Source organism: Lepidochelys kempii, chromosome 4 (genome assembly GCF_965140285.1).
Source record: "Lepidochelys kempii isolate rLepKem1 chromosome 4, rLepKem1.hap1, whole genome shotgun sequence".
In the NCBI taxonomy this organism is placed as follows: Eukaryota; Metazoa; Chordata; order Testudines; family Cheloniidae; genus Lepidochelys; species Lepidochelys kempii.
In genome coordinates, this window is record NC_136383.1 from 18098087 (window position 1) to 18111821 (window position 13735).

The 13735-nt window shown below is 39.5% G+C and overlaps 1 protein-coding gene across 4 annotated transcripts in view; it reads left to right on the plus strand.

The window, feature by feature from the left end:
- The window catches only part of ARHGAP24 (Rho GTPase activating protein 24), a 336201-nt gene that overhangs the window by 110745 nt on the left and 211721 nt on the right, over window positions 1–13735 (plus strand). For all 4 annotated transcript variants that reach the window (XM_073340570.2, XM_073340577.2, XM_073340568.2 and 1 more), the window contains one exon: window positions 9218–9305. In XM_073340570.2, the coding sequence (XP_073196671.2) occupies window positions 9218–9305 (88 nt within the window). The remainder of the gene's footprint in view (window positions 1–9217; window positions 9306–13735) is intronic.

Genomic DNA, 13735 nt, shown 5'->3' on the forward strand with positions numbered 1-13735 from the left:
GTTTGAGTTTAAAAAAGCAGTTTCAGATGGAAATCTGAATCAGGCATGAAAACGCTCCTTGTCTTAAATTTTATTTATTATACTTGTTACCAACTGCTTGTAGCCAAGGTTTCAAAATGATTTCCATTATAACTCCATATTTCTGCTTGCTTATAACTTCCAGAAAAGTTCCCCTTTGTGCTGCAACTTTCCATGCTTGGTCTCTGCCCAAAGATGATTTTTGTTTTGTACTATTCTTTTGAAATGTTGAGATAGTTTTGGTTAGCCACATCTGACTTATAAAAGGGTGATAAAATATACATTTTCCTGTTCTTAAAATCATTTTTTTCCTCCTCAGATAACTCAAGAACAGGTGAACGTGGAGAGTTCCAACTTACCATGGAAATAATCTTTTTGGAAATGCTAGGGTTAAAATGTTGATTTTGAGTTAATGAAGTGTTGTGACTGTATAAAAAACGCTGTTTGGAGCATCAGCCATGGAAAATCTCTTACTAATACATACTTATACTGTGCAACTGTCTAAAGGCCTGATCATGACATGCCCTAATCTCTTATCATAGGTGTGGATCGAATGTAATCAGTACACATATGCATACACCGCATGTAAGTGCAGTTTTCCCAAATTGCTAGGACACTGACGGAACTAGCCAGTGAGCAGGCACTTTGTTTCCTTTTCCTCTTTATCCCTTTAAAAAATAATCCTAGGAAATGAAATGCAAGGCCTGTATTAATGCAATGCTAAAACTGCACAATTACAATAAAATCAAGCAATGTGAAAGCTTAAGTTCCCCCAGTGACATTAACATGGCCACACTGTGCATATCTTGTATTTTCTGTTTTTAAAAAAATAGCTCTACAGCTTGTGCCCGTATTCCAGTCTGTGCACGCAGGTAAAATAAGTGGGATGTTTGCCAGGAAATAAGACAGGAGTTTAGAGGGAGAAAATATTTTTCTGCCTTCAACTTCAGGTCAGGGTGTGTAGCACTTACATAAGTTCACTACAGCCACTACTGAAGCTGTTTACTGCAGCAGCCTTTGTTGTTTCTGTAGAGCTCCAACGTACATGGAGTTTGGGCCCCTGTCTCCATGTAGGGGTGGACTTATGTGGTGTTCAGATGCTGCTTGTAATTATTAGAACTGGGAGCACTGGCTGTTGGGAGTCTGAAAGGACAGGAAACAGGAAGGAAGGGGGGCGAAGTTGAGGAGGAGGACTGAGAGTTACGGAGGATGCAGCAGCAGCTTGGTAAAGAGGTTTCCACTTTAAAAATAAAGTCCTGTTGAAGTTTGTTAGTACCTTGCCTGGTTGTCACAACAACTTGATGGCCATGTCCCTTACTTACCACCGCTGATCAGAAGGCTAGTTAGAGGAGCAGCAGCAGGTGTGCGTGAAGCATTCCCTTCTTACCTTCTCCATGGCTTGTCTTATCTGGGCATTTGGCTGCAAACATGACCATTCTACAAACAGGAGAGTTTTGCCCCTTCAAATATATTATTTAGCATGTTTAATGCATGTTCTGAGATACAGACAGTGGTGTGATGTAGATAAGTTAATGGTTCTATAGGAGCCTTAACTTTCTCATTTTAAGGCTTTTATTCCCCACTGCATTTTTCCGGTTAATGTGGATATCTGAATGTGTTTTTAACTGAAACTTTAAAAGTGGTTTCCACAAAAAAAACCCTGAAGAAATGAGAATCACAACTTTTGTCCTGTTAAGGCTATGTCTACCCTTACATCTGCATGAGATTACAGGCACAACAAGTGCAGCTACACGCTGCAGTTTAAAACTGGCTGTGTCAACACTTATCTCTATGGTGCATAGCTACATGCCACGGTGAAACACTGAGACAGTGGGGAAAGGCTCCGGCAGCCCCCTGCTCCCCACCCTTTGTTGCAGTGAGGAAAGGATCCGGCAGCAGGAGGCAGCTGGGAAAGACACTGGCAGCGGGAAACTACACTGCCTGTAGACATGAGGCATGTAGCATGGGAGGCTTTGCTTGGATGTGTAGAGAGCCCTTGTAGACTACATATCCCCTTGGGTGTGTAGAGAGCCCATATCCACTACATATCCACCCCTACATATCCCTACTGTACACACTATGTCTACACTGATATTTATTCTGTTTTAACTGGGAGTGCAGTGTCTGTTACTCTCCATGCAGGGGTGAAAGTAAGGTGGTAGGGGCTGGTACGGTGTACTGGTAAAAAGTGGCCACCGGTACTGGCCTGTACAGCCGACTTGAACGTTGCTGCCCCTTTTGCGCCCCACGTTGGCAGCCCTGCTGGGTCCCTACTGGCAGGGCTGCTGATGGGGGCAAGCAAAAGCGACAGCGATGTTGAAGCGCTGCCGCGGCAGAGGACCCTGCTTAAAGCGTTGCCATGGCAGTGCTGTAACATCGTTGCCCTTTTTGCCCCCCCATGCCCCTGGGCCGCCAACGGGGTGGTGGTCGTGGCAAAAAGAGCAGCAGCCCTGGGCCCTTTAAATCACCACTGTGCAGGCCAGGCAGTGCAGATGGGCTGCCTGGGGGGATGCTGACCCCCCCCCCCCCCCAGCTCCACCCCTTCCACATGAGGCCCCGCACCAGTAAGAGTTCAATTTTACTTTCATCGCTGTCTGCATGCCACCCTAAGTGTAGGCATAGCCTATGTGTGTAATTCATAGATGCCAGGTCCAGAAGGGAACATTCTGATGATCTAGTCTGGCCTCTTATTGCTTAATGTTCAATGAATAATTCTGTAGAGCTTGTATTAATGGTCAGGAAACTGTGGCAAACAAACCACGAGGTTTTGGGGTTTTTTCCCAGAAGAACATATTTTCTTGTAGAAACGTGACAATAATCTTTCTCTCTTTTATTTTTTTTCTGGGTTAGCACCTGCCAGAGGTGTCATGAAGGAATTATTAGCATATAGGAATGGTAGGCTTAAATACAGCAGGGAGGAAAGATACATTTCTGAAAAATTGTTTTGTATGGGTTTGATCCTGTGAGGTGCTGAGATTGACTTAGTTGCACCTGAGGACACTCAGTACTTCTAGGAAGTGCCCAGAGTTTTTCAGGATTGGGGATTAAGTATTGCATTGGGTTTAGCCATATAAAGACCTGAACAAACTCAAATATATTGTAACAAATGTTAGAATGTATCTTCTCTTGTTGAGGCCAACTTCAGAGCTCCAGCTGATTTCAATGAGAGAAAGATTGACCCAAAGTATATAGCTAGATATTAACTGCATAAGGCTCTCAATTAAAGCTGGTGGGAAATATTTTTGAAAAATGGCCTTTTTTCAAAAGTGCTTTTTTTTTGTAATATTTACATTTTTAGTTTGGGTGCCCTCCCCCCTGCTTCCCCTTGTCGCTTCCTTTTCCCTTTTCAGGGGCAAAATGGGGAAGCCAAAATACCTAATTTTTTTTAATAATTTTTTTACAAGCTTTTGAATAAAATTGTTCTTTTTCAAAATCCGCAGAACAAAAATTATATTTTCAAAAAAAATTATCACTTTTGACCAGCTGCAGTTATTATAAATGTATTGAGCTTAATCCTTCAGTCCCTACTCAGAAATAGAAAACTCTTTTTGGAAATTTATATGGATTGGATTGATTTAACAGAAGAAAATTTTAACAAGACACTCCCCTCAGGAGATCTGTATAACTGTGGAAGTAAAAAATGGGATCAAACCAGATCTCTGGGTCTTAACAGGAATTATTAGGAACAAACCAAAAACTAATATGGATATTCCATCTTTGACCTCTAAAGAAAAGTGTGTGTCAAACGTATCAGGTTTTCGCTCTAGAAGAGAAAAAAACAAAACATATATAATGTTCTTGTAAACAGAGGAAGCCATTATCAAAGAGTAAACAGTTGAGAATCTTTCCGAGAAATAAGAAGGCGGCAATTAAAAAAAATGGCAGAAGTTTGAAGAAAACCTGCTCCCATTGGAATTTTGCCTGAACAAGGATTGAGTAAAACCTGCAAGATTAGACATGTTATATACATTTATTTCGATGAAAAGGGGGAAAATTAGATGTTGTAGAAGGTGATGAGTTCTGCTCCTAGAACTTTTTTTTAAGACCTAAATTCTGGTATACTTACTCCTGCTGAGTATTGCTCTGTGGTTTGTTCCATTGATTGAAATGGGTCGTCTTGCAGACTAAGGTACCCTTATACATACTGAGCAGTATCAGAAATCTGCCCCTAGGTGAATAAAAGCAGTAATGAAGTAAGTTAGCAGGTGTGAGGATAAACTCCTTTCCATAAATCAGTTCCTTTAATCTTTAATGGGTACAACTAAAGCAAGTGATTTTTGTTTTAATGTAATATGGTTTCTTGTGATGCGGTGCCCCACAGGCAGAGAATCCTAGGCTAACAAGTCAATCTAGAGTCAAACTTACACTGTAGCACCTTTTGGAAACAGTTTTTGGGCAGCATACTCTTTCTTATTTCTTCCTTTTTTTTTTTTTCTGATTTCTCTGACAGGTCAGGCTTGACAAAGCCCTGGCTGGGATGATTTAATTGGGGATTGGTCCTGCTTTGAGCAGGCGGTTGGACTAGATGACCTCCTGAGATCCCTTCCAACCCTGATATTCTATGATTCTATGACAAGCTTCCAGACCCTTCTGTCTGTTGTTATCCTTGCCTTTACAGGAACATTGTCAGATTTTCTGTCTTTGTCTTGTTTCTAATAACTGAAAACACTGATTTCAACTTGTGATTGGCATGTCATGGGCCATTACAGTTGTGATAACTGTGGGTTATCAGTGTTGGGTTTTTTTCTAGTAGCTTAATTTCTATAGCTATGGATACACAGTGTGCACGGACACTATGGTGTGGTGCTTGGTTAGAGAGATGTCCTCTATTTTCCACTACTATTTGTACTTGAATTAAACAGTGATAAAAAGTAAAAATTTACACTGTTTTAAAAATTAATAGTGAATTTATAAAACTAAAAGAAATATAGAGTTAAAAAACAAAAGAGCAGGAAAGGAGCAGGAAAAATGAAGTAGAAAGATTTACCTAGTGGGAGTAATTTCTGTGTGAGTGCGCGCATTCACACATACACTACCCCACTGTACCGGGATATTCCTGGAAGAAAAGAAGCTAAATATGTGGCTATGGTTGGGCAAGTTCCTAGACTTGGGCTAAAAATAAATCATAACAGTGACACTTCAAAGAAATGTGTTGAGAGTAATAGTAAAAAGATTGGGGGGGGGGAATAAAAGGTGGTGATTGGAGTGAAAGTCAAAATAGGGGCAGAAGAGAACGTTCAAATAAAAGAAGGAAACACATCTTAAAGTGAGTTTTAGAGGACTAAATATATATGTATATACAAAAAAGATGTTTTTTCAAACAAGCTGAAACTTGGACTTCTTTACTGAACATACAGCTTTATGTACACAAATACCTGCACGTGCATTTTTCAGGCCCTAAAACACGCATGCACAAAAATAGTTTAGCATCTGCATGCTCTGAATGAATAAATACTCAATTGCCCCCTTCAAAAAATTGACCTGGGACTACCACTTGGGCACACTGTTTCTATGCAACCACAAAGAAAATAGCTTTTTAAAATCCTTTGATGGGTGGTACTTCCTGCACGTTTTGGAGGCCAAGGAAAAAATGACGAGCATTACCCGTCAATAGGAGCATAATGTAATCTGAGTGAAGGATTTACATCGTTAATTTAGAGAGCAAAAATCTAGTGTAGATTGTGAAGATCATCAAATGTCCCTACACCATTTGCAGGGCTCTGCGAGGAACTTTAGAGAGACAAGTTCAAATAAGTTCAGCTTTAATAGCCAGCCCTTACAACAAAGATTAGGGAGCAATCCAGGCCAACTTAAGAAAAGTTTGACTTTTTGCTATAAATATTAAAATTGCCAGCAGCATAACTAGGTTGATATTTAAAATGTGGATAGGGAAATGAACAGATGGGGAGGGGTAATGAAGCCATGAAAGAGTTGCCAAATCTCTGAGCAAAAAGAACTACCAACAAATTATTTTCCAAGCCAATTTATTGAGACTCGGATTGAGAGACTGAAAGGATTTGACACGTGGAAAGTTTCAGATTGCAGTGTTGAATCATTGTTTTAGATTCTCATATGCAAAAGAGCTGTGTTTCTTTCATCCTAGCATAACATAAGGAACAGAATTTGTTCGAACCGTCCAGTTACATGGTCCTTTATTGTCGTTTGCATTACAGTAGTGCTAAGAGATGCCGAATGAGATTGTGGAACTGGACAAACATGTTATAGCCAATCTCAGCCTTGAAGAGTTTACAGTCTAAATAGACAAGACAGGCAACAGGTGAGAGAAAGGAAGTATTATTCCACAAGTAGTAGTAAGTGATTTGTATTAAGATTAAATATTACTATACAAGATAGATTAAGTGATTTACCCTGTACCACACAAGAAGTCTGTAGCTGAGTCAGGAACTGAACCCAGATCTCCTGAAACATATTCCTTGTAAATACAGTTACCTCAGCATAGTAGTGTGAATGAGAAAAGGGACAGACTATTAGTGTAACCATAATTACAGTAAAGTATTTTCTGTCAAGCAATAATTAGAGCAAGGAATGTTCGTTTATAGTGCACTGGCTAATAAGTATGTGTAGTGTTGTCCCTATTAAATAAAAATTTGTCTGCTGTTGTGGTTGATTCTAATGTGCAACTACAACTGAAGAAGTCTTTGCATCATGTATTAAAGACTTGTGCTTCTCGAGTTCAGTTTGGTGAGGTGCTGAGTACAATTCTGCCAGGTGCTGAGCTCACTCATCTCCCAATGACTTCACTGGGAGTTGAGAGAGTTCAACACCTTGCAAAATCAGGTCCTTGGAGCAAGACTTGAGTCTATCTTGAATCTGTGACGGCCTGCATAGCTATGGTGTGTGGTATGATGAGGAATGGAAAGCCCTGAGTGGCCAAGGATCCTGCAGGGACTTGCACACGGTTATTTCAGTCAAAGTTCCACAAGGATTTTCAGCCCACACGCTTTGTGAAGGTATGCAGTGCACCAAGTGATCTAAAACACAGCAGGGTGGCTGTTAACTTGAGATGATTTCCTTATGTTCCCTTTCTTAGGAGTCTATTCACAATTATGTTAAAGAGAGAATCTTTGCTAATTATGTATTTCCTCACTCTACTCTATCTGTTTCACCCCAGATGTTAAATTGTAGTATTGTGTGTGCATGTGTATATAATATAATCATGCAGTTGACTTCATGACAGTCACCGTGATTCTCAGTTCTCTTAAACTGTGAACAATGGAAAATGGACTCCAGTTATTTAGACGTGTGAATTACATACGTCGCCTTTCATCTACTTCGAAGATAAGGCCGGACCCTGCTGTGGCAATTGTAGAGTATTGGGAAGTAGGCATGTAATTCCCATTAATGGAGATTATTCATCTAATTCTCTCCCTACTGCTCTGAAAATGTACCTCCGATGTCCGACTCATCATAGTTTAATTGTGACTTGCGTGGAAGGTTGGGAGGATATGACACCATATGACAATGAAAAAAAGAAGTCTCATAGGAAGGAATGATGTATCTGTCAGATATAGGGTGTCAAGGGAAAAGATCCCAGTGATGTTTTCATTTAAGTGCATCTCAAAATGTTTTTAATCTTGTGATGTCAAGGTAAACAGGAGACTGGTTTTGATAACCTTTTTGGATTGAATATTTAGTTTAAAATTCCAGGTACTACCTAAAGGGTATAAAATATGTAATAAAGTCTTTCAGCATATGTCACAGAGGTTGTCTCCATTATGCAGCTGAAGTGGGCAGGATGGGAAGACTGGCTGCGAAGACAGGATACAAAGGATTCCCCGGAAAGGGGGGGATCAAGAAGAGAGTGATTAGTTATTGGTCAGGATGGAAGCAGGAGGTAGAGAGCAGAGAAATATACCTGCAGAAAGTGATGTGAAACCCAATCCTTTCCCACCATTTGTCACAGAATTGTGCTCTGGAGTCAGTTTTCTTTCTTTTTTGTTAAAAAAAACGTTTCTAGCTCTAATGGTTATGAAGATCAATTTAAAAATGTGAAGCATGTGTAATTAATACAGTGTTGTCTTGCTTTGTTTGCAGAAAGTGACACAATAGCTCTAAAAGCATGAACTTTCACATTTGTCTGCATGGCATCTTATTTCTATTGATAAATTTAAATTCATCGTTGTTAATTTTTCTGATGATTTTACAAGTATCTCTCACAATCTACAACTGCTTCTCAGACCTTCCCATGTACCTTATGCCTGACTGTCCCTTGCACAGCTGCCCAAACTTCCAGCATCCCCCTATGATGCAGTTATGTCATATAAGAGAAATCACAGGAGAAATTACATTGACTGTATGCATCCGATGAAGTGAGCTGTAGCTCATGAAAGCTTATGCTCAAATAAATTTGGTTAGTCTCTAAGGTGCCACAAGTACTCCTTTTCTTTTTGCGAATACAGACTAACACGGCTGTTACTCTGAAATGGACTGTACTGTTCATTTTCCTATGAAAATATTTTTTAATCCAGTTTTTAATTTAAATATGCTGCAAAATCTCCAAACTGCCATACCAAAGTGCTGCAGAATCCAGAGATCCTGCAGAGTTCAGTTTCAGATTACCATGGAGAATCCAAGGCTTTATATATTGAGTTCAGTTCAGGAGGTTGTTCATGGTTGAGCTGGCTAGAGTCTCTCTCTCCATATAATTGTCTGATCATGCTGGAAGAAGCCTCGATTGTAGTTTTAATTAGGTCACAACTTTTTTTCTTAAATATCTGGGAGTACGTGGTAGATAAACTGGTACAGTGCTGGTAATTCCATTTCCCTTTCCATACACTCGGGGTTGCCTCCTTCCCTATCCTGGTCCCAGCCACATCCCCCCTCATACCAGTGCTAAAAGGGAGCCCAAAAAGGAAGGAGGGGTTAACTCAACGCTGTACCAGTCGCAGGAACTCCTAACCCCCTTTCTCGGCTCCTTTAAAGAATGCCTCCTTTTAATCCTGTACCAATCCATTTTATCTGATCACTGTATCAATTCCCTATGGGAGTTCCTGCACTGAACATCCATCACAAGGAGGCACCAGCAGTTAGCTTGGCTGACTCCTCCCCATACCTAGCCAGGTTCCCAGACATTTACTGATGCCTTCTTTAATAATTTTTATATACCAAAGTTTGAGAGAAAAATCAATAATATTTTAAGAGCAAGACAGAAGTTCTGATCCTATTTGTTGATTTTTAGGGTGCTATTTTCCTGCCTGGAAACAGAGTAATTGAGCATCCTGGCAATGAAGAAAGCCCAGGGAAGTTCCTCTTTGAAGTTATTCCAGGTACGATATTCTATTCCCCATAAATATGTCTTTAAAAGTTTGTTCCTGTTGACTAATGACTGGTTTTATTCAGCCTGAACAGAGGCAGAAGATGATTAATCTTTCTGTGTAAGAGAAAAATTGGTTAATTTTGCTAATGATATAGTCTTTGATATATTCATTCACCCCCAGGCTGTGAAGGAAAATTATGATTTCTTATTTGTGAACATACAGTACAATTGTTCCGCAGTCAGGTCTCTGGGCACTGTGTGAAATGGACTGCTGGAAGGATAAGCACATTTGGCAATGCTTTTGTGACATTGAATGTTACAAAGTGAGGTCGAGAATTCTGTGGTACCATAAATGCAAAATGATTTAACAGCCAGTTTGGTGTAGTGCTGCCTGCTAGCATGGCTAGCAGTATTAAGGATCCTTCATTGTGACTAGGGTTGCATGAACCTGCTCTTACACAATTAAGTCCCATTGTTTTGAAACTCAGTCCTAGCCCTTTTCTAAACAGTTGAGGTTGATTTGGTAAAGGAGCACCTCCCTGGTCATTGAGTGCTACTGTTCACTCCACCCATGAGCTGGCTGGCCTTTCTGCCTTCCCAAACCCTAGTCACCCTGCTATTTACTAGATGCAACTTGCCGTTTCCCCTCTGTTATCCCTCTCCATGGTTTCCAACTCTCACCCAGTACATACACACCACACACACACACAGTTGTGGGGTCTAAATGCATCTGAACTAAGCTCAAGTACCTTCACTTTGAATTCTTATGGCGCCTGAGTTTAATGTGCCCCAGAATGCCTGGTGGACCAAAACATGCAAAAATTGAAAGTCTTTTAGCACAGAAGCAGCTCAGGCCATAACTCATCTTGGTAGACTCAAAGAGTTCAATCTATTTAGCTTTAACAAAGAGAAGGTTAAGGGGTGACTTGATTACAGTCTATAGGTATTTACATGCGGAATACATATTTAATAATGTGCTTTTCAATCTAGCTCAGAAAGGTATAACGCTATCCAATGGCTGGAAGCTGAAACTAGATAAATTCAGAAGGAAATAAGGCATGAATTTTTTAAGAGTGAGAGCAATTAACCACTGGAAAAATTTACCAAGGGTGGTGGTGGACTCTTCATCACTGGTGATTTTTAAATCAAGATTGGATGCTTTTTTCCGAAAAGATGTACTATTGGAATTATTTTGGGTGCGTCGTATGGCCTGTGTTATACAGAAGGCCAGATATGGTTTTCTGGTATTGGAATAAATTAATCTTTAGAGATAAGGGAGGATTTGTGGAAGGGAGAGGGTAGGAACTGCAGAGCAAACCTGGAGGCTTGTAGGCCAGACAGTTAGTGGACAAGGATGAGTTGAGCAACTCAGGCCTGAATGAGGAATACTCTGAAGGGGGCATGTTGTGTGTGGATAGGTGTTCTCAGTGGTAGTTGATGACAGAAAAAGGAGTCATGGTCTCAAGTTGCAGTGGGGGAGGTTTAGGTTGGATATTAGGAAAAACTTTTTCACTAGGAGGGTGGTGAAACACTGGAATGCGTTCCCTAGGGAGGTGGTGGAATCTCCTTCCTTAGATATTTTTAAGGTAAGGCTTGACAAAGCCCTGGCTGGGATGATTTAGTTGGGGATTGGCCCTGCTTTGAGCAGGGGGTTCGACTAGATGACGACCTGAGGTCCCTTCCAACCCTGATATTCTATGATTCTATGATTTTCAGAAGTTCAGATAAAGGGATTTTTCTGTGTTTTTTGTTTTGTTTTTTGGGTGCTTCTCCGAACCGTTGAAGTGGTCCATCACTAACTGTTAATATTATAATCCCCTTTTTAATTATTTGTTTTATTACATTTAAATAATGAGTCACCTATACAAAGGCTGTAGGTGTCCTGATGCCAAACTGAATTTACAATATAATAATACCCTTACCAGCATTAAAAAACAACTTTCAGACCGAAACAGTAACTTAAATTGGCCACCTAGACAAGAATTTACAAAAAGCTCATTTTCCTCTCCTCCTCATTCCAGGAACAGGCCCTTAGCCTTCTCCAAATGCCCTATCAAATAGATGTCTTTTGCAGCATGCCTGGAAGGTTGTTAAATGTAGCTATTTCACACCAAGGGTGGGAGCAAGTTCCCAATGTAACAGCTCCAACGTGGAACTTGTGTCAAAAATACTGAAATGTCTTTATTTCTCTTTCTCTCTTTTAATTCATTCTTTTTGTATTCATGTTTTAAAAAAGAGAGACTTTAAACTACATACAGTTAGTATGAAGAGTGCAAATAAAGTGATAAGGTCACCATTTTATGAGGACTTTGTCTAGTAACTTTAGCTCCAAAAATAGCATGTCAAAAACCAAGTGTTCAGTTAAAGTGGGGTCAAAGTACATTTCATATACTTAAACCAGTGAAATAAACATGTTGTTGTTAATAAAAAGCGGTTTATTATTGTTAATACTTTAGTGGATTCTTGCTATAGAGTGAGATGACTTATTGCTAAGTTACATGTCTTATTCTAAAGGATCTATGCCATAAGTTTCTAATAGAGCCAAAATTTTAAAAAAATGTTTGATGGATTGATGACCAATTCTTGCTAAAAAATAAAATTCAAAACTGACGCATACAATTGTCCAAAACTCAGACTGAACTTGAATACATTAAAAGTGTGACAGTCACAATTAATCCGATTAATTGAAGCTGGTGCAAGGAGGTGTAAATAATAGTTTCTTCCACCACTTCTCACGTGCTGTAGAAATGTGCATGTACAATACTAAGCAAACATAAAACATTAGACTCTTTTTTTACCAGCTTCAATTTATAAACAATTATTCATTGAAAAATGACTTTTTGATCTAACCAAACATTTTAAAGGACGGTTTTAATTTTCTGTTATTTTAATGTAAACCAGGAAAACAAAACCCTCAAAAGTCTCTGTTTAAGGAAAAATTACTGAATACAAATTTCAAAAGCCCCAAAATTCTAATTTTTAATTGAAAAACTGAAAAATTAAGGGAAAAACTTTCTCCTGAAAATCGTCATCTTTTTTTCAATGAGTTCTATTATAAATGAAGAAGCTATTTCTACAGGCTGGCAACGGTGACCAGGAAAGATAGGTTGAAGTGATGGTGGTGATGGTTGCTATTTTAAAAGACATGGGAGCACTCATACTACAGCAGTGGCACAAGGAGGGGACAAGTAAGTAGCCTGTGAGAAGATAAATAATTTATTATTGTTGCTGTCTGTCCTCCCTGAAGTTTCTGCTGGACAGAAGCAGCTTTAATTCCACTGCAAGCTCCACTGGAAGATGCTGTCGAGAGGAAGTGCTAATTCAGGTTATCCACACCTACCCTGGCTCTGATGCCTCCCTTGCCATCATACCATCTATGTACAACTTGGTAAAGAGACCTTGCTGCAGCTAGTGCTCCAAATGTTGACTCCTTTGACACTTAAATCTGCCCATTAACCCACTCTGGCTCTAGGGCCTTTTTGGTCTCTGATGTAGCTTTGGCACAAAGGCAGTGGGATGTTTTCTTCCTCACATTTGAAATGTAAGGAACTGTAGGCTCAAAAACACTTCTGTAGAACAGTAGAGGCAGCTGTAGGCCACTGCTCAGCTGGCCGGTGAAGGAATATATGACTAATGTGAATTGAGGCAGCTGAACTGCGGAATGGTTAGTCAGATGCATTTTTTTTTATTAATTTCCCTAAGGGAAAATAACTGCAGTAAACCTGTATCTAGTTCTCCCTATTAAACTTTATTGTTCTTGTTTATTTTTTGTCTTTTTTCTCTATGGAACCATGTTCCAGATGGGAAGGCTTTGAATTAGTATTAGAGACAATTCCTTTGCTGATTTGGTCTCTGTAACACTGACCACTTTTAATGAAACAGGTACTGATCTGGCTCTTTCCTCTTAAAAAATCCACAGCAATGCAGTCACTTCATAGTTTTGTATTATTATTATTTTATTTTATTATTTGTATTCTAGACTGCCTGCAAAAATGTCATGTTTCATCCTGAGTTTGAGTTATCGGAGCACAACAATGTTTTAGCTAACCATTTAAAAAAAATGTTCCTCTCCTATGGTTTGAAAATTCCTTGCTGATTTCGGAAACATTGGCAAATAAATTATTTACTTCCAGCCTGAGATCTTACATGCCAAGTTTCAGCTTAGAATGAACTTTCATGGCCGAGTTACAAAGCTCTGAGCAATGTAGCCTGTAATCGGAATGCTTGCCATCACATAACTAACAGGCAGTGCTAACATAGAAAGCAATCTGTATCGTGAGTTCTCAAAGTACAGTTTCATTGTACTATCTCTTTCTACAGCCAAGAAAACAAAAAGCAGCTGGGCTGAACTTGGCAAATTTGGATTCCTTCAATGGAAGCTGTAAATGCACATCCTCTTGGAAAATCAGGCAGTTTTTTTTAGCTGGCTAAGTATGGAAT